This window comes from Peromyscus maniculatus, chromosome 4 (assembly GCF_049852395.1).
Source record: "Peromyscus maniculatus bairdii isolate BWxNUB_F1_BW_parent chromosome 4, HU_Pman_BW_mat_3.1, whole genome shotgun sequence".
Taxonomy (NCBI): domain Eukaryota; kingdom Metazoa; phylum Chordata; class Mammalia; order Rodentia; family Cricetidae; genus Peromyscus; species Peromyscus maniculatus.
This window is the reverse complement of record NC_134855.1, coordinates 14,970,872-14,997,300: the sequence shown is the minus strand read 5'-3', so window position 1 is coordinate 14,997,300 and position 26,429 is coordinate 14,970,872. Positions and strand designations below refer to the sequence as shown.

Sequence of the window (26,429 nt, the reverse complement as noted above, 5' to 3'; positions counted from 1 at the left end):
TGCTATGATGAGCAGTTGGGAGCCAAGGCAGATCTCAGCTGAGGAGGATGGGGTAGAGGGACAGATTAGGAACTGGGTTTACTGAAGTTTCCAGGCAAGATCGTGGGCTGTGACTTGCCCTTGTCCCTGTCCTATGTCTGGGCTGCTGTCCAGGAAGTTAGAGCCTGGTGCCTCCCCACCACTGGGAAGGCAGGGAGGCAGAGAGAGGAGAAAAGTATCTTCACGGCCCGCATGCATGTCCACACTGGTGGCGTGACCCTGCCCACATAGTACCTGAAGCACTGCACTTTCTCATAGATACAGCGGGCCAGGTGTCTGTTCCTCTCACCCACCCAACCTGGCCCTTCTTCCTCTGCCTCCCCCTGAGGTTTAGAATGGTTAGGAAATGTGAGCTGGGCAGAGGGGGGCGCTATTCCAAAGCTTTGGAACCCAGGAAGGGCCAGGTCATTAGTGAACCTCTCAGTGGGTCAGGTGCTGGAACTCCGTCTACACCCTTGGATTCACTGGACTTGAGGCCACCATTGAGCCCTCCCACCTCTCTTCTCTGTGGGACTGGCTGAGGCAGTGAGGGAGTAAGGAGGGGCACACCCCAGGAGCAGGAGCTGGAAGGCCAGGGGGTGGGGCGGAGCCCCTGCACAGGCAGGTCAGAGGCCACACCTGAGCTGCGCCCATGGGGCCGGGATTGCAGGACAACTGGAGGGGCCAGAAGGCAGAGATGGTCCTGGAAATTGTCCCTAGTGGCATATGTTGGGAGTCTCTGGAGGCGCCAAGTGACAGGTAGGTCACCAGTGTTATTTCATAGTAGGTAGCGGGACCGAGAGAGCGGGTGTCCTGGTGTGCTGTGGTGGCTGTGTTGTGGGTAGAGGCTACAAAAAGGTCTAGGAGGTGAGCCCAGGGAACAGAGTTTTGGCAACCTGTGGGGCCTCCATATCCCAGGAAGAGGAAGGGGTTTAAGATTCCCACAGACACTGCTGTGGGGAGTTTCAGGGCCCAGAATCGTCTACCCTTTGACATCCCTGGGGTCTCAGTGTAAAGGTGTAGAGGTGGGAGAGTCAATGGTGCTGGAATGGAGTTGGGGCAGGGCCTGATGGATGGGGCAGAAGCTTGGTCAAGGCCTGCTTTCCATCCCTGAGGCCCAGAGAATAGCCTCTTGCACTGCCGAATTCCACCCCCACCCCGCCCCACCCCCTGCGCATGTCTTCACTGGGGCCACCCCTTTGAGCCTACACTGTAGAGAAGCTCTCAGTCCACTGAGGGCAGACGCCAGGAGGAGGGACCTCCTCATCAGGGCATAGCCCAGGAGTAGAGGCTGGGGCAAGGGTGCCAGGAATCCCCCTTCTCACTGGCACCCCAGCCTGCTTCCAAGCTGACCCGTCTAGGATCAACTGTCCACTTTACTTCTGAGCTGAGCTTGCCCTATACTTGCACACCCCTCACAAGCGCCCCAAAGCCAAGTGTTCTGAGGACTAAGGCCCCTACCTTACGGCTTTGTGACCTACCCCCAGGACATTCCAGTCCCTGAGTCTTCAACCTTCTTCCCAGGCAACACATGTCTGCTGTGAACCTGCACTCCAAGACCCCGTCTTGACACCTCCTGACACCACCTGCTTCCTTACCACTCACTCACTACCTCAGTAGGGACATGGCTACACACCGTGATATCAAGTCTCTCAATAGCCAGCCAGACTCCGGGTCCACTCCATTCCCAGGCTCCATTCCTGACCATCATATGTGAGTGACCCCCCCTCAAAGGCTAAGGCCTTCACAAGGCAGCTTCTCAGGCTCAAACATTGCCTTGATGTTCTCCCGAGAGGTCCCCGTCTGCCAGTCCAGCCGCAGGGACCAGAGTCTCTCCCTGTCCCAGCTTCATTCACCCTAGTGTTCTGGGGCTCAGGAGGTGGCTCTTTGGAGCTTCCTTGTCGGGATGTCCTTGTCCTCCATGTCCAGAACTCATGGGCCCACAACCCTAAGTGGCTCTACTGAATGGCCTTCATACAGCACCCCAACCCTTTCTAGGCTCCCAAGTGCCTCATCCCCTACTCTGACAGCTGGACACACTCCAGCTTTACACACTGCCCCCAAGACCCCCTGGGGCTTGCCTCAGTTGATACCCTATTGTTCTGCTCTCTCCCCCTCCCAGGTATGCCAATCTGGACAATGGTCTATCCTCTTATAATATACATGGATACCAGGCTCCGCTATGGGGTGCACTCCCTCCTGGACCCTCTAGTGGACACAGATTTTTTTAAGTGTGTTGAGTTTTGGGGGGGTGGCTGTCATAGACTGGGGTGTGGAAACCATATAACTTGATTTTCTCATGGATTTGGGAATGGATGTGGGCGGGCTGCTCCAAGGCCTCTCCCACATTCAGGCCATCCTCCCATGCAGTCACACAGTTTTTCCTCTCTGTCCCTCTCTGTGGCTTGAGTCTTGAACTCTTCCTTCCAGTATACTAGCTGGTCTGCATGGGGTCCCCTAATAGGACCCCATTTCAACTTAGTTTCTGCAAATTTTCCCCAATATCGTTAAGTTATACCCTGAGCTTCCAGGGGTTGTGGCTATAGCCTGTGAATCTGGGGATACAACCCAGTGAAGAATAAGTGGGCCCTTGTTTGCTTATAGGAACCTCCCCAACATGAAATTAATTATCTGAATGCCCAAAAGCATCCCCTGAGATTCAGGGTTCATGGGGTACAGAGAGAAATGGACCCCCCAAATACCCTGACCTCCCATCAGCCAAGAGGACTCATAGGAAGGTGCCTAGCTGAACTTGACCCTTTATGGTTCAAGTCAGGTATGCCTGTGTCTACCCAAAGGCTCCTGTGGGGAGCCCCAGGTTCTGAAGAAAGCAGCAGGCTATGGGTACAGAGAGGAACCCAGATTGTAGCCCTCATTTATCCTGTGTCCAAGCTCCTTAGGGCTGTCGTGCTGGTAAGGGAGGCAGAGTGGTACCTAGGCCACTAGTCGCTGGCACAGATGCTGCCAAGCCATCTTGGATTTGGATGTTGCAGGCGAACCTGCCTTCATTCCCACCACTCCCTGCCCTCTGCGGCCCCCTTGGCAGGTAGCTCAGGTGACCAACCTCGTATTCCCTGGCACCAGCCGCTGGCAGAGTTTGCATCAGCCAGTGATGCCCTGCCCCTTACACACAGGGGAGATATGAACACTGCAGAGGTGGGAATTGCCCAGACAGTGGGGATGTAGCCCTCTCAGAATACAGTGGAGTCACCTCGTCCCAGCCTCAGGCACTCCACACATGCAGCGTGGCTCAGGAGTCCAGATGGTGCCCATGCAGATGGGAGTTGGTCTGACCTAGGGAGCAGATCTGGGTTGTAAGCATCAGGTCTGGCCCTCCATGCTAGGTATGACATGATCCTATTCCCATCACAGGAAGCCACAACTCTGCCAGGCTCTTCAGACCCTTATCTTAGATGTTAGGGCAGAGCTGGGGCGAGAAAGAGAATCTCAGCTACACAAACAGGCAGGGAATCTGGAAGCTCCCAGGAACCCCCAAACTTCACACCCAGTTAAACCTGGGCTCCCTGTACTGTGCAGAGCTGTCCACCCATTGCCATACCAGTGGGGACCTTGACTCTGCCAGGAGTACATTCATCCTCCACCTTGTCCACCCAAGGACCAAGATGGGCCACATATTGGAAAGTAAAGAAGGATCCTCATCTCACAGAGGTCCCAACACAGGTTGTACTGGATGCTGCCTGAGGTCTGCAGTGATCTTCACTGCATCTTTATCACCTGGAAAGCAGTTGTTTTAAAAATTGAGAGTGGCCCCTCTGAAGTCCTTGGTTGGAGGGGCTGGCCCGGAACAGAATGCTGTCAGCACCCAACACAAGCCAGTACTCCAGAGCTGCTGACCTCTATCATCCTGACCCTGAGCCCCTTCTCCATGGCAGGATAGTCTAGGGAAACTCAAGGTCAGGTTGTCTAGAGCTGACAGGTAAAGGAGTGCACCTCAGTCACCCAAGAAACACCAGCTCCCAGTCCCGGCCTGCCCAGCGACAGGAAACCAAGAGACAGGCCATCCAAGGTTTCCTGTGCCCAACTGTGATCCTGTATAGGGACTAAATTGTCTTCAGTTTCCTTGGTGCTACCAGAAGGGTTACTGCTGGACACAGAGTCACATAGAGGCCTGAGACAGGCTTAACAATGAATGGGAGAGGGGCAGACCTTTGTCTCTTGGCTAAAGGTAGGGCCCTGTTGTCATTGTGGTTGTTACTGTGGTCAGAGTGCAGAGTGGCCTGCATGTGCAAGCACCTACCGACTCGGCTGCTTTCTCCATTTCCAAGGGGTAGGCCTGGCTTCTACCGCCTTGCATGCTAGGCTGCCTGTCCTGACACTACCTGTCCTGCCTGGGGCTCCAGAGGTCACAGGGAGGGGTGCTTCTGGCATACCCTATTGCTCTGGGATACTGCCTGGCATCCTAATGTGGTCCTGGGGCCTCATCCACCTTCTGTGTTGATGTGTCCACTCTGTCTCCAGGCTTCATGTGGAAGATTTCAGCCTGGACTCTTCCCTGTCTCAGTAAGTGCTTCATAGGGGAGGGACTGTCTCAGGGACAGATGCATCCCGATACCCCTGAGAACCAGGCCCCGTGGGAAAGGCTACTCTTGCCCAGGACCAAGGGCCAGCAACCAAGCAGAAACATGACAGTGTTGGTTAGCCCTTCCCAGGACCAGCAGTTGCTTCTGGTCCTGGGGGTTGGGGCTGAAGATGCATGATTAATGGTCCCCTTGGGAGGAATCTGCAGACAGGAAATGGGCTCCCCAGAGGTGGATACTTGTGTTAGTTCCTTTTCTATTGCTGTGAAGAGACACCATGACCAAGGCAACTTATAGAAAAAGAGTTGATTGGGGCTGACAGTTTCGGAGGGTGAGTCCATGTCCATCATGGTGGTGAGGAAGCAGTAGCTGGGAGCTTACATCTGATCCAGAAGCATGAAGCAGAGAGAGCTAACTGGGAATGGTGTGAGCTTTTGAAACTTCAAAGCCCACCCCCAGTGACAGACCTCCTCCAACAAGGCCACACCTCCTAATTCTTCCCAAACTGTTCCACCAAGTGGGACCAAGCATTCAAGTATCAATGAGCCTATGGGGGCCATTCTCATTCACACCATCACAGTGCCCCAGACCAGTGGTGTCCAGATCTTCAGCAGCAGCCAGATGACAGGACACAGGCCTGCCACGGTGCCTGTATGGTTAGTTAGTGTTCATGTAACCCCAGAGCCTACAACCTTAGCTCCTCTCTGCTTCCCGTGTGGGTTAAAGTCTACAAGGGCCAAGGGCTCTGCTGGGTGCCTCTCTGTCTTCAGCTTGGAGTTAGGTCAGGCGACAAAGGCTTTGAGATTGGGACAGGCAGGGCCCCTCAAGGAAGTCTGTTACTGGCATGCTCCTGGGACCCAGATCCCCTATTGTCAATGTGGTCTCCAAGTGGAGCCTTGTCTGTCATTTCCCATTGATTAATGGTCAGAATTGATAACCACCCTTTGCTCGGTGTTCCCAGCTGCTGGCCATTTGGGGTGCCTCCCTGCTATTGTGGTTCAGCCTGTTCTGACCCCACAGCTGTAGGCTGGGTAGCTGGGGCCACAGCCTATACCTCCATCTCCTAGCTTAGGGCCCTGTGGTGCAGTAGATAACAGTCATGGCACAGAGGTGCCCACCTCATGCACACTCTCCTCCTCCCCAGGCACCTGAGGGGCGGGGCCTCAGACCTGGCCGTGGTGGGGGAGCAGGAACCTGTCTGTGGCTGCCTAAGGGCTGAGGCTGGGTCCATGCTGCCCCAAAGCCAGCACCAATCAGAGTAGATGTCCTAGGCTCTTCAGAGAGCCCTTGAGTCCCAAGAAAGCTCCCTTGCCAGGGGAGTTAGTTTGAGAAGCCGGTGCCCATTTTCCCAGGCCAAATGGATCCCTTTTCTCAGTTTCCCAAGTGGAGTTTAAAGAGCCATACCTGGGCAGCCTGACTTCGCTGCCTGCCCCCAGGCTCTGTGGGGCTGAGGCCTGGAGCACTGTAAAGGGAGCCTTCCTGGGGAGCTCCTCTAGGACAGCAGTGAGGAGCTAGGAGAGCTGTGAGCCCCACCTGGTCCTTCAAAAAAGGTCCAGAGCCACAGGAGGGTGTCACAAATGGAGTTCTACCGACTCCCCTGGGGATTATGAAAGCTTGGGGTTGGGGGGCACCAGATCCCTTCCCACTTGACTGGCCCTTTGCAGGTGCAGGGAGGAGCAGGTTTGAGCTGCCCCTGGCAGCCTGTTCTGGGTCCTTCTTACCCACTCACCCAAGAAGCCAATACTGTGGCTCCACCCTCTAACTCCACCCTAAGGTGGATCGTGTGTTTTGCTCTGGCTCAGACTAGTTGGGCCTGTGCTCTATCCGGTGTCTGTGGGCATGGCTGGTGTGTATGTAGCCAGGCTGTGAGTTTGCACTGTGACACACTGAACATTCTAGACCTGAGATGGCTTTCTGGCTGCATGAACTTTGACCCCCCCCCATGCCAGCACCATGAGCCCCTGGGCCCCATACCATTATCTCTCACTGTATCCTCTTTCTGAGCTCATTCCCAAGGGACACAGTGGGACACGTCTTAACTCCACCGTTGATAAAGCACTTACATCTTCTGGGTACCGTGTGATACTATGGGAGTGTTTACTCCATCACTGTTCCCATTCCCAGTGAGGGAGCTAAGCCAAGGGCAGGTGAGAGGCAGAGTGACTCTCAGGCTTAGACTCTGCCTGCTGGGCCAGCACAGTGTCTATGGTTCCTGGGAGCTTCATATAGACCCAAAGGTGCCTGCGAGCAGGAGCTATAGGAGGTGTACCTTATTCACAAACTCCCTGTGCTCCTATAAGACCGTGCTCTGTGTCCATCTTTCCTTAGGGCAGATCGCGCATGCTGTCTTAAACACAGATTGGAGTAAAATGGATAGTTTCAATCCCTGTTTGGTGTGGCGCTAGAGGAAGTGAGTGGCCACAGTTTATTAAAAATTTAAAAGTAAAGGAAGACGCATTGATTTCTCTGGCATTGGAGAGCTCTGACTTCAAGGGAGCCAAGCAGGCCTCACTGCTCTTCCAGGAGAACACCTTCAGCCATAAGTGGGCGCTGCCTGCAATACACCTGGGTCCATCAAATGGGTGCTGGCAGCCTAATGGGCTGCCCTCTGGGAGGTGGCTGTGTTCTGCTTATGGGGTGTCATTAGTCAGGGCTACACCGGTTCAGGGAGGATGTCATTAGTCAGGGCTACACCGGTTCAGGGAGGATGTCATTAGTCAGATCCGTTTTCCAGGGCTGGGGGAGGATGCCAGCAAGGGGCAGGGCTGAGTGTCCCAGGTTCCCAGTTGTTCACTGAGCAGTACAGTGCCATGGTGGCTTCTTGGTCGTCACAGGTGGCAGAGTTTTCTGATATCAAGATGCTCCTGGGAAGATGATGAGAAGGGTCCTTGAGGGTCCAGGACCCTGGAGAGTGGAGCTGGAAGTGGTCATGGGCATGGGGTGGAGGGCTGGGTGCTCAGGGGACCTGGGGGCGGTGGCCAGACACAGTTGGGAAACAGCAGGGGATGTCCAACAGGAATGTGCCACGAGAATGTCTAGTGAGATGGGGCGGCAGGGACAGGGGGAGGGTCAGGGCTCTGTCCTTCCCCAGGTGGGGTCCCTGGGAGGACTCGGAGCCTGTGGTTAGAGCTCTGGCTGCAAGAAGGGCACACAAGTGCTTCTCCAGTGTGTGCTGGGGCATTCGTCTCTAATGAGAGGGGAGAGGCGGCATTGGTGTCTCTGCAGTGGATAACTCTGCCCAAGGGGAGTGTGACAGTCCGTAGACAGGCTGAGTGACAGAGGAGGAGCTTACGCAGCTCAGGGTCAGATGTCAAGGACCCACATCTGGTGATACTCATTTTGCAGGCAGAGGTCTGAGGTGGTCCCAGGCATCCTACATGGCAGGAGCAGGAGCACACATGACTTAATGTTTCCCTTGCCTACAAAGCCACCAGGACTGACTGTGGGTTCTTCCCTGGTGATCTTACCTAATCCTAACCACCTATCAGTACACACACACACCGCAGCTGTATTTAGTTCCTATCTTCTTCCTGCCTCTTAGGGATTAAACTCTTAACACATGCCACCTTATGAATGCTTCATCATGTCTATACCGACACAAACAGCAAAGGGCAGTGAATAGACATCCCAGCCACTGGGGGCACACCATGGCAGGTGGAATTTAGTGCCTTGATCTGGCAGGTTACAGAAGCCTCCTGTCACCATCCTTGAGGCCCCTACATTTAGGGGCGGCATGGGAGCAGAGCCAAAGATAGGGGCAGGAACCATAGTGGATCAGAAAGGTTGTGGTCTGTGCTCTAAGGGAGATGGAGAGAGACTGCCCAAAGGTCTTGGTCACCTGCCGAAGGCCCTGTTTTGAGGGGGGCGGGATTGAGCATGTGGGAAGACTGGTGTGGGATGGCTACCCACCAACCCCACAGTTCCCCAGAGTTTTCTTGAGTATGAGCAGCAGGAAATATTAGGTAGAAGGATTTAGATTGTGGAGATAAACAGAAATACAGACTATTTAGAAAATACAGGATAGCCTAAAGAGGGTCTGGAACCTATTTCATCAGCCCAGACTGTCTCTGCCCCAGGGTATTTATAGAAATGCCAAGGGGTGGAGCAAAAGACCTCCTCCCCCAGCACAGCCAAGTGCAGACCATCTCAGACACCTGGTACTCAGGCCTGTGGTCCAATCATCCTCTCTATTCAGACCTGCTGGGTAAAGCCACTAGGAACCTGAAAATGGGCTCCCACAGATTGGGAAGACCCTTCCCTGAGGTCTTTATTGTAGAGGAGGTGGGTGGCCAGGAGAGTGATTCGTGAGCTTTATACATGCCTTTAAGATACAGATGGTCCCTCACGCCACCTGATAACTTCCCTGCCCCGCCCCCACCCCTGTGCAGGCTGTCCACCTAGCCTCAGGCTCCTTCCAAGAGAAAGGGGCACAAGTGAATCTTCAGTCACTCACCCACAGTGTCCTTTCCTGCCTGGGGGTCCTGGCACCTTATAAAAACCCTGGGCTGCCACGCAGCAGGGTACGGTTTTGCACTGGGCACAGTGCGGTACACCAGGGCACTGTAGGGACACGGTGGGGGTGTTATGGATAAAGTGGGGTGCAGAGGTGTGTTGTAGCATAGTGGGTATGCTGAATGATGTGGGGTATGGAGCTCGCTGGTGTACAGTGTAGTATGTGGGGCATAGCAGACGACGTATACTGGTACAGTGGGGGATGCCGGGTAAAGTGAAACTCAGAAGTATAGTGGGATATGCCAGGGTACACCAGCCATTAGCACTGGGTTGGCCCCTACTCGCCTATGGGAAGCTTGGCTTGCTATGCAGTCCAGGGTGGACCCCAATAGTGCCCTGGTCCAAGTGAGATGACCAGGCCCTTGGGCCCTCAGGGAACTCTGACAAGCAGACCACTGTGACCCACTCCCTCAGCCCATGGACAGGACGCACAGCAAAGCTGCTGTGCACACAGTGGTCTGAACTCACCAGGCTTCGGGGATGGTGATTTGATTTTAAAATATGTTTTTATTACCTGCATTTATTTATGTATTTGGTGTGTGCTTGTTGGAGCATGCGTGTACCACAGCAGGCATGTGAAAGTTGGTGGATAACTTGCAGTGGTCAGTTCCCTCCTCCCACCACGTGGGACCTGGGGATCCAACTCAGGTCTTCGGGCTTGGTGGCAAGTGCTGCCACCCACGAAGCCATCGCACTGGCCTGAGAGTGACTATTTAAAACACTTTGGGACCTGCAGGAATGGTCAGCCCCAGCCAGACACTGACATCCAACTCTCCAACTGTCTGGACAGAGCCAGTACCTGATCAGAGGACAGAGGTGTTCAGAGTCCACCCACCCTGGGCTTGGTGCCGCCTTCCCTGGTAGACAGAAGCAGTGACGGGGAAAGGGTAGAAACAGGGAGTGAAGCTCATGTTTGTCTCCTTTGCCCATAGAGAGGCAGCAGCCTTCTCCATGGCCTGCAAGATCCTTCCAGGCAGCAAGACAAGCCTTCAGGACACACTGTCCCTCTGCCATTCTGAGTTGTGATCCTATACCATGCTGTGGTCCCTGGTGCTGTGTCCCACCTCATTCCTTCCTGGGGGAGTTTCAGCCTGGTTTTTTGGGGGGTGGTGGTGCTGAAGTTGTGCTGGTAGGAGTCACATGTCCAGGGAGCCCTGTGTCCATCACAGTGAGCCATGGGCCACTCTAGGGCACGTGATTGCCCTAGTTCACGGAGGAAAATGCTGCAAGCTGACTACACCTGCTCAGGAGTCCAGGCTCCAAACTCGGACTCCCATGATCCTTCCTATGTCAACAGCGGCCTTTTCATCTCCTGCTCCTGAATGGGATGGGCAGGGCCTAGGATTATGTCCGAGGCTTGGGGGTTCAGCACAGCGGCTTGTCTTCCCTTAGCCAGAATTATTCTCAGTGAACACATGGCTCTTCCTGGTGTGGCAATAGGCCATAAGTGAGTAGTCAGATGCTCACTCGCCGTTTACTCTGGGTGATCTTGGGACCCCTGGGAACATAAGTGTGGCCACGCCTCAGAGACCGGCCTCTGTGTGCAATGCCATGGGAGGGGATGGATGGAGGTCAGGTCCACAGGATGACTTGAGGGGCAGCTCACGGATGACCACTTCCTGCTGGCCCTTCTGACCATCCCCGAGATGATAATGAATATAGGCCTCACAATACAAACCTTGAAGGCCACCAGACATAATGACTGTCAGCTCCTGAACATTTTACTAGGTTTGAGTACCCAATGCCCAAAGCTCCATGGGTGCTATGGCCCTGATCTCCTTGGGGCCTGTGGGGCTCTGGATGCTGAGCAGATGGTACACCAGTGGCCGCAGGTGTAGCAAGGGGAGGCTTTGGAAGGACCAACGGCTACTTCAGACACAGACCTGGATGGGCCAAAGTAGGGACATTTGTCTCCTCCCAAGTTCCTCTCTGCTCCTGTGGTTTGAAAGAACCCAGCTGGGCTTGGGGCTCTGGCTCTGGCTTGAGGCTCCAGCCCCTGCCTTGAGCCTGAACCCCCTGAGCCCAGGCCTCAGCCTCCTCTCCTCCCTCAGGGTCCAGGTGGAATTCTATGTCAACGAGAACACCTGCAAAGAGCGACTCAAGCTGTTCTTCATCAAAAACCAAAGATCCAGTGAGTCGGGGGCCTGGAGAGCTCTGGGTGGAGAGGGATGGGCAGGGTTGGGAGCCTGAGGAGCTGTGCCAGCTATATGGGCAGAGGGCAAAGGTCACCTTGGCTTCCCATTTCTTGACCTGTGGAGACATGCCCCCCCCCATACTGGCCACTGGGTTGAACGGGGCTAGGCTGCCCACAGGAGCCAGCTGGGTCACCTCCCCTGTGCCACTCCAGCCCACAACCTGGGATCCCCACCTCCACGCTTCCCCTTCTCCTCCCCAACTTTAAGCCTGGCCACTCTGGACCTACCCAGGATGCAAGAAGGGGCTTGGAGGTCAGGCTGTGGTGCCAAGTGTCCTAAATCTGTTCCCATGAGGGAAGTGCCCTCAGGGAATCCCCTGTAACCTAAGCCCCTACCCCCCAATGCCCCTGCAACCCAAAGTCCCTGCACCCCAAAGTCCCTGTATCCCAAAGCCCTGCACCCCAAAGCCCCTGTACCCCAATGCCCCTGCACCCCAAAGTCCCTGTATCCCAAAGTCCCTGTACTCCAAGGCCCTGCACCCCAAAGTCCCTGCACCCCAAAGTCCTTGTATCCCAAAGCCCTGCACCCCAAAGCCCCTGTACCCCAAGCCCCTGTACCCCAAACCCCTGTACCCCAAAGCCCCTGCACCCCAATGCCCCTGCAACCCAAAGTCCCTGCACCCCAAAGTCGCTGTATCCCAAAGCCCTGCACCCCAAAGCCCCTGTACCCCAATGCCCCTGCACCCCAAAGTCCCTGTATCCCAAAGCCCCTGTACCCCAAGCCCCTGCACCCCAAAGCCCCTGTATCCCAAAGCCCCTGCACCCCAATGCCCCTGTACCCCAATGCCCCTGCACCCCAAAGTCCCTGTATCCCAAAGCCCTGCACCCCAAAGCCCCTGTACCCCAAGCACCTGCACCCCAAAACCTCTGCACCCCAATGTCCCTGCACCCCAAGCCCTGCACCCCAAAGCCCCTGTACCCCAAGCACCTGCACCCCAAGCCCCTGCACCAAGCCTCAGTGCCTCATCTATTCAATGGTCAGAGGAGTCCGGGGGCGTGTGTGGTGCAGACGCATCTGTCCTCTGCATCTGGAATGCGAGTGTGAGATGGAGGTCCATGCAGGGCCACTTCAGGAGGGAGCTGTTGAGAGACCCCAGCGGGGTGGGTGGGCCTGCTCCTCGGAGCTTGACAGCCCTGATGTCCCTGCCCTCCCCACAGGCCTGAGGATCCGGCTGTTCAACTTCTCCCTCAAGCTCCTCACCTGCCTGCTGTATATCGTCCGTGTCCTGCTCGACAACCCAGACCAGGGCATCGGATGGTGGGTAACCTGGGGGCTGGGGCCGGGGTCCTGAGGCTGAGCCTTTCCATTAAACCCCACTGGCATTCTGGGCGTCTGTGTGGGAGACCTATGACCAGCACCTCACCAGACTCCCAAGAAGCCCAGTCACCAGAGCCTTGGGAGTCTTTTCTTACCCCAACGTAGAGTCATGCCTAGAATGGGGACTGGGTCAGCGCGAAGAGGGGGCCCCCCAGTGTGGTGCTGTGCGTGCAGCCACAGTGTATGTGTTCCAACCGCCTCGAGGAAGAAGGCCTGCTCTCCAGTGTCCTTGAGGAGGCCAGCAGATGAGGCTGGGAATTCCTCCCCTGACGTCTTCTCAGTAGTCCTCCCACTGCCTGGCTGCTTTGAGACACCAGTGCTGTTTCCCAGCCCAGATCCTCGCAGGGTGCCTAGGGAGGCCTCCGCATGCTTCTGGTTCATTTCTGGGCTGGTCCAGAGGCCCTCGGTGCCAGGATTGTCTTGAATTGTGTCCTGTGGGGTTCGGAAGCTGGGCCCCGGGCCACCAGCAGGCTTGTCACCCCTACCTCCTCCTCTGCTTCTTCCATTCTCTCAGTTCTGAGGTGACGCTCCTCCCCCAGGTCTGAGTTCCTGCATGTCATTTCCTGCTTTCCCACATCCCTCTGAGGACGCTGTGCCTGCCCCTTCTCTTTGTTAGTTACTTCTGCTGGGACCATTTCTTTTGAACTCTGTTGGCCTCTAATTTGCACACCAGTGGGCTGGACAAGTGGACTCAGATGCCACAGGACTCCTTAGCCAGAGCCTGGGGTGTGAATACCACTACTGGGCCATCTGTGAACCCTGCCAACATTGAGTTACCTTTGGGCTACTCGGAGCAGGCTCTTCTTGAACTGCAGGGGTCCTGTAAATCTCCAAACAGGAGGCCAGACCCAGGAGCCTGTGTGCAAAGTTTTACTGAATTCCTTATTTCCATCTGCTGCCCACTTTCAGGAAAACTAGACTTCCCAGAACAGAAACCCTCACATGCTACTGAGAACAAACCTTTCATCAATGCACGGGTCAGAGGAGGGAAGAACCCTTTGTGGATGTTTGAGGAGAAAAAGAGGCTATAACTGACTCAAACACTGTTTTCTGGGTCTGTTTCACCTTCCTCAAGTCCCAGAGGCTTCAGGACTTCTGCTCCCACCTCCCTAGAGGACCCAAGTCTGTTGTCTTCATCACCATCACTAACAGGGATAATGGGCTGGAGGGTGGGTAGATGATGGATATTTGGGTGATGGATGAATGGGTGAATGATGGCTAGTGGTACACTGGATGGGTAGATGGTTGAATGGATAGGTGCATGGGTAGCTGGATAGATAGAAGATGAGATGCTAAGTAGATGTTGGAGAAGAGGATGCATTAGTAGATGGATATATGAATTACGGATCAGGTGATGATGGATGCATGGACCAAAGATGAGATTATACATAGATAGACATATGGATGGATGTTGATGAGAGATGAATGGATAGTTGTTGGATAGAAGGATGGGCACAGGTCACAGATCAGATGATGATGGATAATAGATAGGTGGATGCACGGACCATAGGGAGGTAAAGGATGGATAGGCTAGTGGTTGCTGATGAAAGATGAGTAGATAGATGTTAGATAAGAGGATGAGAGAGAGGGTGGGTGGATGATTCAGAGACTTCTTTAGATACTAAGTGCAACAACCCCCAATAAAGCTCAAGTGAGAAGAGAAGAGGGTAGGAGCTGCCCCTTTCTGGGTTCTATGTGCAGTGAGGTCCCTGTGGTAGCTGACCCTGGTGCTGGTTATGGCCTGGAGCAGAGCTAGCCTGTTGGCTGTGCCATGCTATCTCTCATCAGCTGGTTCCAAGGTGCTTGGATATGCTTATCTTCAAGTGGCTTGGGGATGAGGGTCATTAATGCATCTCCTTGAGGTAGGAATGCTCTTTCTGACTCCTGTTCAGGCCGCTCTGACCTCCAGGGGGCGTAAGTGTCCACACTGGGCCATGGGTGGTTATGCAGGGCCCATCCCTGGAGCTCATCATCAGCACAGGCTGAGTCCTCACTTCCTCCTGAGCAGCATCTCACCGCAGGGCCCAGCTCTCCAGACGGGGATGTGTTCTCTATGCTTCTTGTTTAGAGAGCCTTCCTACATGGTCCCTGCGGGCTGGGGAGGCTCCTCATGCATTAGAGCATCAGCTCCAGTTGGGACATATGGTGGGCCCGGAGTGAGCAAGTGGGTGTCCTTTCCATTTACCCCGAGCCCATGGCAGCTCTGGAAAGGAGCCTTGGCGTTGGCCCTGGAGGTCTGTGGCTGGGCCAGTGCTTTTGTCTCTCCACAGCTGGGGCTGCCCGAAGTATAACTACACTTTCAATGGCTCATCCTCTGAGTTCCACTGGTGAGTCTGCTCCTGCCTCCCACTCGCCAGGCCACACTGGGCTGGGCCAGGGGTGGGACTGGGCCAGGGGCGGGGGGCGGGGGCAGACAGCTGTGATCAGTGGGAGTTTAACTGTCTGGCTCCGTGGAGCCAATGCCCAGCCTTAACCTGAGGCCCATTAAATTCCCCGGGACGTGTTCAGCCACACCCTTGCACCCTGGCTGAAGTCAGTGCCGAGGCTCTCCCCCATCAGAGAGGAGTCACTTAATGAAGCATATGTCAGTTCCAACACTCACCCCCCACATCTGGCCACTGGGCCCTCACTTGTCAGAAGAACGTCACCTTAGTAACATTCTTCTGGAGCCTGAAGAGGAAGTGCCCTGGCAGATGTGACCCTGTTCCGGCCTCACCGCCCTTCTCTTCCTAGGGCACCCATCCTGTGGGTGGAGAGGAAGATGGCTCTGTGGGTGATCCAGGTGAGTCTGAGCCTACCTCTCCTCCCTGTACAGCGGAGGCTGCTTGTGTGGACTCGGTAAGGAGAGGGTTAAGTATGAGAGCAGAAGTCCCATGTTCAGCAAGCAAGGGACTCAGGCTCACTAAGTAAGCAGGGGACTTAGGCTCCGGAGGGAGAGACCCAGGTCTAGCAATTCTTACTATAGTTTTCCCAGAGACCACTGAGGGCATGCTTTCCCCCGTGATCCCTTTCTCCGTGAGAACCTCTCCTTCCTGCTGACCCACCCTATCCTTACTGTCTTCCTAGGAAGTAGAAGTAGGGGTCAGTAACTCCGGCCAGCTTCTGAGGGGGTCTCCCCCAACCATGTCCCAGAGGCCTGGGTCCCTAGCCTGGAGGATCCCATAGGATCCTATGGGACTCACAGATGCCCATCCCCACCCAGGGCCCAAGGAGTACTGCCAACTGAGCCTCGTCCCCTCACTGCCACCTCTGCCTCCTAGGGTGGCTGTAGTGGTGCTCTTGGGGTTCCCCCACCCCTCCTGCTTCACCTGCCCTGATTGCCCACAGGGTGCCCCAGCAGGGCGGAGTCTGGACTGCCCTCTATCTGCCCTAAGGCCTAGAGTAGCTGCCTGCAAGTGTTTCCAATCAAGACCGTCTTACCTCAGCAGCAAGGGTGCAGGCAACCCTGTAGGAACGCACGCACGCACGCACGCACGCACGCACGCACGCACGCGCGCGCGCGCGCTCCCGAATACCCAGCTTTGTTAGGACGCTGCCTGCTGAGTCTCTCATAGGTCAGGCCCTATTCCTAGATCTGCTGCAAGCCCCTCTGTTCTCTTCACATAGGTCATTGTGGCCACAATAAGCTTCTTAGAGACATGGCTCCTCATTTACCTCAGCTACAAAGTGAGTTCCTCCCTGGCCTACCCCGCCCTGGTCCCCCACCGTGCCCTTTGTCCACAGCCCCTCCCCTAGCACCACGACCCCTGACTCGAAGACACTTGCAACCTTTACCTCTCCCTGTCTCCCAATCTCCCAGTCCCCTCCCCTGCCCTCGATCGCCCTGTGGCCCTGGTCCCGCCCCTTCCTGGCTCTGAAGTACCCTCTGGCCCCCAGGGCAACATCTGGGAGCAGATCTTCCACGTTTCTTTCGTCCTGGAGATGATCAACACGCTGCCCTTCATCATCACGGTGGGTGAGCCCTCGCCCCACGCTTGGCTCCCCAGGCCCCACCTGACCTCTCCCCCACACACCACAGGTCTTCTGGCCGCCCCTTCGGAACCTGTTCATCCCCGTGTTCCTCAACTGCTGGCTGGCCAAGCACGCGCTGGAGAACATGATCGTAAGTGAGACCCAGCTCCAGAGCAGTTTCCCGCCTGCTGGTGGGGCCAGGCCGCGGCGGAATAGCCTGCAGGCCACAGGGGTGCATTCCGGTCCAACCTTGAGCTTCCTCTTTCTGTGAAGACACCTTTTCCCGGGGCTGAGGAGGTGGGACAGGGTGTGCAGATGTGAGCGAGCACAACCAGAACTGGGCCACAAAACCAGGGCCAGAAGAATGGAGGCTCCAACCACCCCCATGGGCAGCCTCTGCTGGGATGTACCCATCTCCTCCTGTAACTGAAAGCCAGGATGGCAGCTGTCTCCCTGGCAGCCTGCCTCCTCCTGGCCGGTCCCCGTGACTCAGCCCTGTGCCAGTTGAAGCTAAAGGTGCTCACACCTCTCTGCCCTCTGGCACATTTTGCCATCACCCGAGGCATGGCTCATCATCCTGAGACCAAGCTGAGGTCTGGGTGACCAGCACAGGGCAGCGATGCCCGTAGCCCTCCCCTGGGTTGGAAGTGGGACCGACCGGATGTTGCTTGTTATGTACGGGAGCGTCTGTGAGCCCTGCCCTTCTGATGGCCGCATTCTCTGCAGAATGACTTCCACCGGGCCATCCTGCGCACACAGTCCGCCATGTTCAACCAGGTGCTCATCCTCTTCTGTACCCTGCTATGCCTCGTCTTCACGGGGTGAGTGCCCTAGACATCTCACGGTCCGTCCCATCAGGTGGCCGTGGCTAGCCCACCCCTCGGGCAGACCTCGGGCCTAGAAGATATGACAAGAGGCATTGAGAGAAGGAGCACAAAGCTGTAGAACTTAGCTCCAAACTCTCGTGTCCAGAGAGCAGGGATACAACAGCACATCTGGCCTGCAGGTGCCCGCCCAACTGACTGTTTGCAACTCTGAGGGGAACCGGCCCCTGGGCGGAGTGGGGACCTTTGGTTTGACTTCCATCTGAGAACAGAGTCTAGAAGCAGCCAGGGTCTCTGGGAGGGTCACCTAGAGTGGGAAGCTCTGGTCACATGGGCAGACCCGCCAACTTCCTGCATCTGCCATAGAGCGGCCCTGCTCCATGTCCTCAAGAGGCCCAGTCACCACCTGCTGTACCCCAGGCAAGGATGAGCTGCCTGGGCGTGACTGCAGGGCCTGGAGTGCAGGTTGGCAGGGCTTGGGGCAGCCCCACACCGTCACTGCCACGGCCACGCTCCTTCGCTGCAGAAGCGCACCCCTCACCATTGCAGCCCCACCTCCTCCCCACTGATTAGAATGAGCAGCTTTCCCGGGCTCGGACTTAAACTCAGTGCCAGGGGGCCAAGGTCCACCTGCGGGCGATGGGCATCCAGGCCTAGCTCTACAACCTCACTCGGTATCCCAGTGATCAGGGATGCATCACTTAGGTCGTCCTATGTGACAGGGTCCCCAGGACTGGTAGAGCCTTACCCCTCAGGGAGGGGGGAAGGCCCGGTCTCCCTGTCCACAGCAGCTACCTCAGGCAGCCCACTCCACGTTGCAGCCTTGTCTCTTACCATTCAGCTCCTCCCATGCACGGCTGCAGCCCTTCCCCGCCATGGCTGCAGCCTCCCCCAAGGCTGCAGCCCTGTTCTTTGGATGTCTAGGACCTGCGGGATCCAGCACCTGGAGCGGGCAGGTGGGAACTTGAACCTGCGGACCTCCTTCTACTTCTGCATCGTCACTTTCTCAACTGTGGGCTTTGGTGATGTGACCCCCAAGATCTGGCCCTCCCAGCTCCTGGTGGTCATCCTGATCTGCGTGACCCTTGTGGTGCTCCCACTGCAGGTGAGTCCCCATGCTCAACACGGGGACAGCCAGGAGGCCACTCCCTGAGGAGTGGCCTAAGGACAGGAGGGACCCAGGGAGGTTGTGAACACGTTGGAAGGTCGTTCCCAGGAGAGCGCTGGGGGAGAGCACCGGGCAGGTGTTCCCTGCTCTGTGGTGGGTCATTGCCCAGGTTCTCCCTTGGCTGGTGAGCTGCGGATTGGCGTTCTGCCCAAGAGCAGCCAGGGGGCACAGGCTTCTCCTTCCAGAGGGTCTTGGGTGCCCAAGTGACCCCCGTAAGAACCCATGCAGAGACACATTGTGGGGGTGAACTTCACCCTCGTTCCCACCCACAGCTAAGCAACTTTTAGGGCTACAAGGGGCAACTGAGGTGTCATTGCTGACCCTAAGCTCTGACCTTGGGCTTGTCCCATCTCTGGCCTTGCAGCACTGAGCCCCAAGCCCAGCAGGCACCCCCTTACTTCTCCCAGAAGGAGCTGCCTGCCCCTCCACTGCCCCTGTCCTGAGTAAACTGCTCTGAAAGCCTACAGTGTGCTGATCCTTTCAGGCATCACTGTCCTTCCGGGCACCACCACCACCTGTTAGCTTCCCTGTGCCCAGACGCCAGTCCTGGAGCATTCTGCTTCTAGCTGCTGGTCTGTGAACTCGTTCCTTGCCTTAGTCAAGGGTCCTGTCCTTCTACAGGCTGTTGGGGTTTTAACAAGGTCTAATATGTTAACATTGACGTCTCTTAACATTTTCCTCTCTTACCTATAAGGTTCATTCCCTCCCCCAATTGTAAGTCTGTTTTCTTGTAAAAGTTTAAGATTCGCTCCTCACGTGGAGGGCCGGGGCCCACCCAGAACAGAGCGTGTATGGCAGCATGGGGATGGGCCCGCCTCAGCCCCATGCACATCCCTCTGTCCCTCCAACAGTGCCTCCATTCCTGACGCTCTGCATAGAATACTCTGGAAGGTGTCTCCAACCCTCCTTCCTCCAGTTCAGAAGCCTCTTGGATCCTTGCTAGTCTGCGTAAGATTTCTAATTCCCAGGCCAGGCCTCTGGTAGTACCCACCTGTGGCCTCAGCCTTAAGCAGGTTCAAGACCAACTCCCCATGTGAGGATTTTTATGAGAATCCTATAGACACACGTGGCAAGAACCAGGTTGTGGCTTATGAGGCCTTCAGCATTTCCTAGCAAGTCTCTGACATTCCTGGAGTGTTGCAAAGCTCGCCCTTCCTTCCTTCCTTCCTTCCTTCCTTCCTTCCTTCCTTCCTTCCTTCCTTCCTTCCTTCCTTCCTTCCCTCCCTCCCTCCCTCCCTCCCTCCCTCCTTCCCTCCTTCCTTCCTTCCTTCCTTCCTTCCTTCCTTCCTTTCTTTCTTTTTTTTTTTTTTTTGTTAAGTGAGGGTTTGAAACAGCATCTCTCTAAGTAGTCCTGGAGCTTGCTATGTAAGCCAGGTTGTCCTCAAACTCACAGAGATCCTCCTGCCTCTGCCTCAGGAATGTTGAGATGAAAGGCATGTGCCACCACACCTTGCTCAGAAACCTCACACTTGTTGTTTTATGCAGGGCGCAAAGCTCTTGTTAAGTTTCCCCAGGTCCTGCTGTAGTTCTGTCCTGTATAAACACTGCGTTTCTGCTTCTGAGCTCTGCTAGTGCCCATGTGTGGAGTGTATCTCTAGCAAGCTATGCTGGTCACTGGTCAGCTTCCATGGACCATCCCTGAAGTGACAGTCCACACTTCCTCTCCAAACCTTAAGCCTCTGAGCTCTCATTCTGATGGCCCTCTGGCAACCTGCATAGACCTTCCTTTTCATCCCAGTTTGTGGAGACCAATTTTTATGATTTATTTACTTATTTATTCCATGTGCACTGGTATTTTACCCAAATATATGCCTGTGTGAGAGTGTCAGATCCCCCTGGAACTGGAATTACAGACATTTGTGAGCTGCCATGTGGGTGCTGGGAATTGAACCCAGATCCTTGGAAGAGCAGCCAATGCTCTTAACCACTAAGCCATCTATCCGGTCTATAGATTTTGTTTGTTTGTTTGTTTTTTGTTTTTTGAGACAGGGTTTCTCTGTATAAGTCCTGGCTGTCCTAGAACTCGCTTTGTAGACCAGGCTGGCCTCAAACTCACTGAGATCTACCTACCTCTGCCTCCCTAGTGCTGGGATTAAAGGTGTGCACCACCACCACCCGGCCCATAGAATTTTTTTAATTAAATGCTTGATCAGTCCAATTGAGTGTTTTCTCCTTAAATTGTTAGGGTCATAAGTTTTATATATACAGCTTTTTTTGACACATTTAAAATGTATACAGTTGTCTAGTATTAACCAGCCTTGAATTCCTGAAACACGGCTTGTGACGTTTCATAGTGTCATGCTGGTGTCTGTTGAATTTTGTCAGGTTCTGTTAGCTAACCTTGTGTCTGAGCCTGCACTGTGCTTCCCTTCATGGGTCTTCACACCCAAGATGGCTCTGCTTTGGCCCCTCTATGCTCAGAGTCCCTGGGCTGGAGTGTGCAGGTGTCTCCGGAAACTGCTGAAAGGTGGCCACACACTGTGGACTTAGGAACACCTGTCCTCCACAGTTACGAAGGTCATAGGTCCAAAATCTGGTGTCAGTGACATGGTTCTCAGAGGACTCTAAAGGCATGGAGTTAGCCCTGCCTCAGCTGCCGGCCCTCGGTGTCTCTTGGCTTATAGATGAATCATTCCAAACTGTCTGCCCTGCACATGGCCTTTCCTCTGTGGCTCGTCCCCCCCCCCCCGTCTCCTTTCTTCTTGCTGGACTTGGCACCCATGTCAACTTCTCCAGTGTAGGCTTTGATGGTACGATACCCAAGATTTAACTGTCACAGCTCCTGGTGGTCATCCTGATCAAGATCACGCCAGGTTCCTCACCTAAAGGCTACACCCTGATCTCTACAAAAGCCCCCTTTTACTTTTCCAAATGAAGTCACATTCCTAGGTTCCAGGAGCACGAATCTTTTGGGGGCCCCCTTCATCCACTATAGGTCCTGTTCTCACTACGCTGCCCCATCCCCATCCCCTCTGCAAAGCGTCAGAATCCCGTCCTGCCTTCTCATCTTGTAGCCCACCAGCTCTTCAGTGATTCATCCATGATACCCTGACCCAGCAGAAGTTGAAGACAGTGCCAAAGATGGACAGGCAACCCCAATCCAGCCATGTGGCTCTCAGCCTCCATTTTCTATCTGGACTCTCTCTGGATAACCCAGTCCCTTTGCCAAGTGAGGATGAGCCCCTGCCCCTGCCCAGTAACCCCAGAGTCACTATGAAATGGAACAGGACTGGAACTCTTCTTTGCCTTCTTGGAGGCTCTGAGACCCTGAGGCTCAGTCTCCTCCGTGGGGGCCTAGGGTTGAGTGTTTAAGACTCAATGTCCAAACATTTAGATAACAGGTGTTCTGGAGGCCGGGTCAGAACGAAGCTGCGGTGGGGCTGGTACTTGGGGAGCACCGGAAGTACCTGGGGTCCATTGTCTGGTAGTTCCCATGGTTGTGGTGGCCTCCTGAGCATATCCTCCACCTTACGCCCATCTCCATATGACCTTGTGGCCCTTGTTCCACCTACAAGGGTATTGGATTTAGGAGTTGCCATAACCCAAGATAACCTCAGGTCAACAAATTACAGCCATACCCGCCTTCCAAATCAGCTCCCATCTTGAGACTCTGAGCAGTCATACACTTTAGGAATCACTGTTAACCCCTCATTAGCTCTCTTACCCCCTCATCATAGCGTGCAAGACAGGCACTATTCTTTCTTTTTTAATTTTTATTTTTTTAATTTATTTTTTAAATTACAATCATGATATTCATTAATTACACTCATGATATTAATCACATTTGTGGTATTCATAGATTACATTCGCAGTATTCATTCAATTATATATATGTATATATATACATATATTTAATTTTAAATGTCGAATGTCATTTCTTGAAGGGGGTAGGAGGTCTTAAATACAGGCTTACAGCACAATGGGAGGACCCCAGAGGGCAGAAGTTCACTACTGATGTTTTACAATCTTGCATCTAAGCTGTTAACGCCCCATTATTCGGGATACACAGACAAGGAACTTCCCTTAAGCATTCAGGAGGATGGAACCTGGCAGGGAATTAGCATAGGGAGGATATCAAGGTCAAGGTCCACAAGCAAGGTGACAGTTACCCAAAACGGGGGCCAGGACCCTACAGGTCCCCCTTTTATTAAAAAATGAGCCTCTGAGTTGGGTTGCTTGAGACATCAGTAGGTCACCTTACCCGTCATGGAGACACCTGCCCAGGCCACACAGGTGCTCTGTCTTAGGTTGGTGAGTGCCCCCCAGGCATTACCGGTCTCTGAATACTCATTATCATACCGGCTCAATCATGTGTGAGCTGCATAGTTAATTGCTGAAGACAGGCACTATTCTTATAATTTCCAAGTGAGGAAACAGGCCTGAGAGAGGTTGGAAGCAAGCCTGGGTCTTCCAGCAGCAGTGCCCTACCATGGACCACCTGCAGGGGTCCCTGTGTTCCCCAACCCCAGGGTCTTGAAGAAGCCGGCCACAGGTCTCCTGGTGAGGACCCATGGAAGTGGGATGAAGACCGTGAGAGTGGACACAGCAGTCAGGGCCTACAGCCACAGTCCACTCAGAAATGGGCTAAAGCCACGTGTGGTCCTGATGCTCAAGATGGAACAGGCAGTGGACATCTGACCTCAGAGCCACATGCTCTGTGAGGCCTTGGGCAGAGCCAGTGCTGAGCAGCTCACATGACCCAGGCAGATGTGAACCTGGCAGTCCTCAGAACTCTTCCCACCCAGTCTGAGAGGACCCCACTGGCAAGGACTGAATGCATGGCTTCCACATCAGGAACCTGATGCCTGATCTGGTCACTGTTGTTAGAGAGAAATCCCTAACTTCAATGCTGAGGATTTCCTAATACTGTCAGGAAAGCTGATAGGTGGGGTCAGGACTCTCATGTCTGTCCAGATGTCCAGAGTACAGGCTCTGGCACCCACTACTGGTCAGGTAGCTTCTGAGGCCACGAGCTGGACTTCCCATGACCTGGGTCACACACCACAGTTTCTGACACCACTTTACACATGCCATCTCCAGACCCTGCTCTGCTAAGGTTACTGTCCCCACCCCTCCCCCATCCTGCCAGCCAAGCAGGCCGGCTCTTCCTCTCTCCTCATCAGCTGGCATTTCCACCCTGGACAGCCCCCCCCATTCCACTGCTACTCCACAGCCTGCCCCCACCCTTTGTCCCCCATTGGATGCCTGTGCCCATTGCTCCCTCTCCGCAGTTTGAAGAGCTTGTCTACCTCTGGATGGAGAGACAGAAGTCAGGGGGTAACTACAGCCGCCACCGAGCACAGACAGAAAAGCACGTGGTCCTGTGTGTGAGCTCCCTCAAGATTGACCTCCTCATGGATTTCCTCAATGAGTTCTATGCCCACCCCCGGCTCCAGGTGAGGCTATGGGCACCCCTGGGGAGTCTCAGATTTCTTCCAGGCTCCCAGAGCAGTCACCTCCCAGCAACCCCCCCACCCTCCCTACCCCCCACCTCCCCAGCCCCCCCCCACCCCCCCACCCCTACCCCACCCCCCGCTGTACAAGACTGCCACATGCTTGGGCAAGGTTCCTGAGCATTCCAGACCCTGGCTATCATATCCGGTGTGTGTGTTGGGGGTGAGGGGGTGGCAGTCTGTGGTGGTCCCATAAGGCCCTGGGAATGACACCATCCAGGAAACAATACAGGCTGGGGGGACAGGACCCTGCTCAGAGGCACTGACATCGAGCCTGACCAGCAGGACTACTACGTGGTCATCCTGTGTCCCTCCGAAATGGATGTCCAGGTGCGCAGGGTACTGCAGATTCCCCTGTGGTCCCAGCGAGTCATCTACCTCCAGGGCTCTGCCCTCAAGGACCAGGACCTCATGCGAGCCAAGTGAGTGCCAGCCAGGACAGCGCAGCCAGACCTAGGCCTGAGGCCACGGGGAGTCCCCACGTAGAGGTAGGGCCATGACAGGCTAGCTTGGCACAGAGCCTGAGGCAAGCAGGGTTCCCAGGTGGAGGCAGGGCCAGGGTGGGTGAAATGGTCAGGGTCGAGGCCCAGGTGAGTGGGACCCTAGCGCCATCCCGACACGCTAGCCCCTGCTAGACAGCCTAACAGACACGCCTCGTCCAGCCGTGCCCTCCTCTGCTGTGGATCTTGCCTCGGGGCGACTTTCCCTCTCTTGCTCTGAGTCTGGGGATTTTCTCTGTCAGGTTTCAGGGAGCTTAAAAATAGACTGGGGGTGGAAAAAAAACGGCTGCTGAGAGTCAATGGCGAAGACACAGGGCTGAGGGTGGCTCTTGATGTGAAGACAAGTTGACAGAGTGACTCAAGGTGACAGGGGTGTGCTGCTAACGTGGAACTGGAATGTGCTATTGCACCATCTGGGATTCTTCCCCCAAAGCCTCTCATGCCACGTTTCCATTCCGGGAGGCTCCTGTACCCTTGCTTGTGTGGTACAGGTGAGGCAGGGCCCAGGGCAAACGGGACAATGGCCCAGGTCCCTCATCCTGAACCCTGAGCTGGGTGGGGCTCCCATGGATGCAATCTTTTGGGGGCTCCTGCCCAATTCACATGAGACTGTACTTGCCTGTGTCCCGCTCTGGGCTGGCAGACAGGAAAAAGGAAGTGACTGCCAGGCAGGGAGGCACCCACAGCTTTTGTGGAGCAGGCACGAGGCCTTACTGCCGTGCCTGTGAGGTGAAGGTTTCCCCGACTGGCTCTCAGCAGGGCTGAGCTGTTTCTATAGCCAGTCTCCTGGGAACCCGGAAGGAGCTAGAAATGACCACCCAAGTCCAGGCTGCTGAGTGGTCAGGCAGAAGAGGGGACAGGCTCTGTGGCCCAACACAGGGTGGGTGGGAGCCCAGGAGACCAGCCCCAGATGCTCGCCGGTGCCCATGTAAGGTCTACTGCCCTAGAACCTAGGTCATCAGCACCAGTGAGACAAGGTCTCAAGAGGGACCCACTCCTTCCGATCCTAAGCCTCTGACAGCAGCCAGCAGAGCCCAGGGTGTGGATGAATGTGGCCGAGTGTGGCTCAGAGTCCCCTCTCAGCCGCCATCATGTCACAGCTTGGAAGCCCTGAATAGTCCCCACTGGTCAGTTGGTAACTCCAGGGCCGGCTTGGCTTATGAGCCTTGTTCAGCATCTGAGCTTGGACTCTGCTGTGGGTGTCCAGGCATCCTGACCTGCCCAGAATGTTCCAGGAGAATCTGGGGAGGCTGGGAGGCCTGGGGTGCACTGCAGGATTTGATGCCACGCCAGGCCGGGCCTGACTACCGTAGCAAGGCCCTCTGCTGGGCCATCCTCCCTCGCTCCACACACCCGGCCCCTCCCGACGTGACCTCTTCCGGTGGAGGTCCGCTGGGTCTGCAGCCTCGCTCAGCGGCTGGTGCTCTGCAGGATGGACAACGGCGAGGCCTGTTTTATCCTCAGCAGCAGGAATGAGGTGGACCGTACTGCTGCGGTGAGTTCGGGCACACTCCCCCCCAGCCTGCACTGCCTGCCCACTGTTAGCAGGAGGCCCCCCCAACACCAACCACACCTCCCCCGCAGGACCACCAGACCATCCTTCGAGCCTGGGCTGTGAAGGACTTTGCCCCCAACTGTCCCCTCTACGTCCAGATTCTCAAGCCCGAAAACAAGTTTCACGTCAAATTTGCTGGTGTGTTTGGGGGCCCTGTGACGTCATGGGCGTGCAGGCTGCCAGGGAGCGGAGGGTGGGGGTGAAGTACTCCTCTCATAGGCTCAAGGAGGGTTCGCTGGTGGGATAAGATGCCCTCCGGATCTCTGCATCAGAATATGGGGAGCTACCACGGTGTAGCCTTGGCAGATGATCTGGCCTCCGCCTGGGGCCAAGGTCAGTGGGAGCGGGTGGGAGACAAGAGCACTGTCTGGTCAGAACCTCTATGGACAGGACCCATG

General features: G+C 55.3%; 1 protein-coding gene across 12 annotated transcripts in view; it reads left to right on the top strand.

Moving 5' to 3' along the window:
* Positions 1-26,429, top strand: part of Kcnt1 (potassium sodium-activated channel subfamily T member 1) — a 61,710-nt gene that overhangs the window by 17,116 nt on the left and 18,165 nt on the right. For 7 of the 12 annotated variants that reach the window (XR_013050434.1, XR_013050433.1, XM_006980996.4 and 4 more), the window contains exons 2-15: positions 4,498-4,539; positions 11,120-11,199; positions 12,421-12,520; positions 14,851-14,907; positions 15,314-15,362; positions 16,187-16,246; positions 16,457-16,531; positions 16,599-16,682; positions 17,258-17,352; positions 18,280-18,460; positions 23,755-23,919; positions 24,262-24,398; positions 25,908-25,971; positions 26,061-26,169. Coding sequence is in view for 10 of the 12 variants with exons in the window: in XM_006980996.4 (XP_006981058.1) it covers positions 4,498-4,539; positions 11,120-11,199; positions 12,421-12,520; positions 14,851-14,907; positions 15,314-15,362; positions 16,187-16,246; positions 16,457-16,531; positions 16,599-16,682; positions 17,258-17,352; positions 18,280-18,460; positions 23,755-23,919; positions 24,262-24,398; positions 25,908-25,971; positions 26,061-26,169 (1,298 nt within the window). In the remaining 2 variants the exon portion in view is untranslated. The remainder of the gene's footprint in view (positions 1-4,497; positions 4,540-11,119; positions 11,200-12,420; positions 12,521-14,850; positions 14,908-15,313; positions 15,363-16,186; positions 16,247-16,456; positions 16,532-16,598; positions 16,683-17,257; positions 17,353-18,279; positions 18,461-23,754; positions 23,920-24,261; positions 24,399-25,907; positions 25,972-26,060; positions 26,170-26,429) is intronic. The other 5 variants (XM_015999487.3, XM_006980997.4, XM_015999485.3 and 2 more) reach the window with 1 other exon arrangement.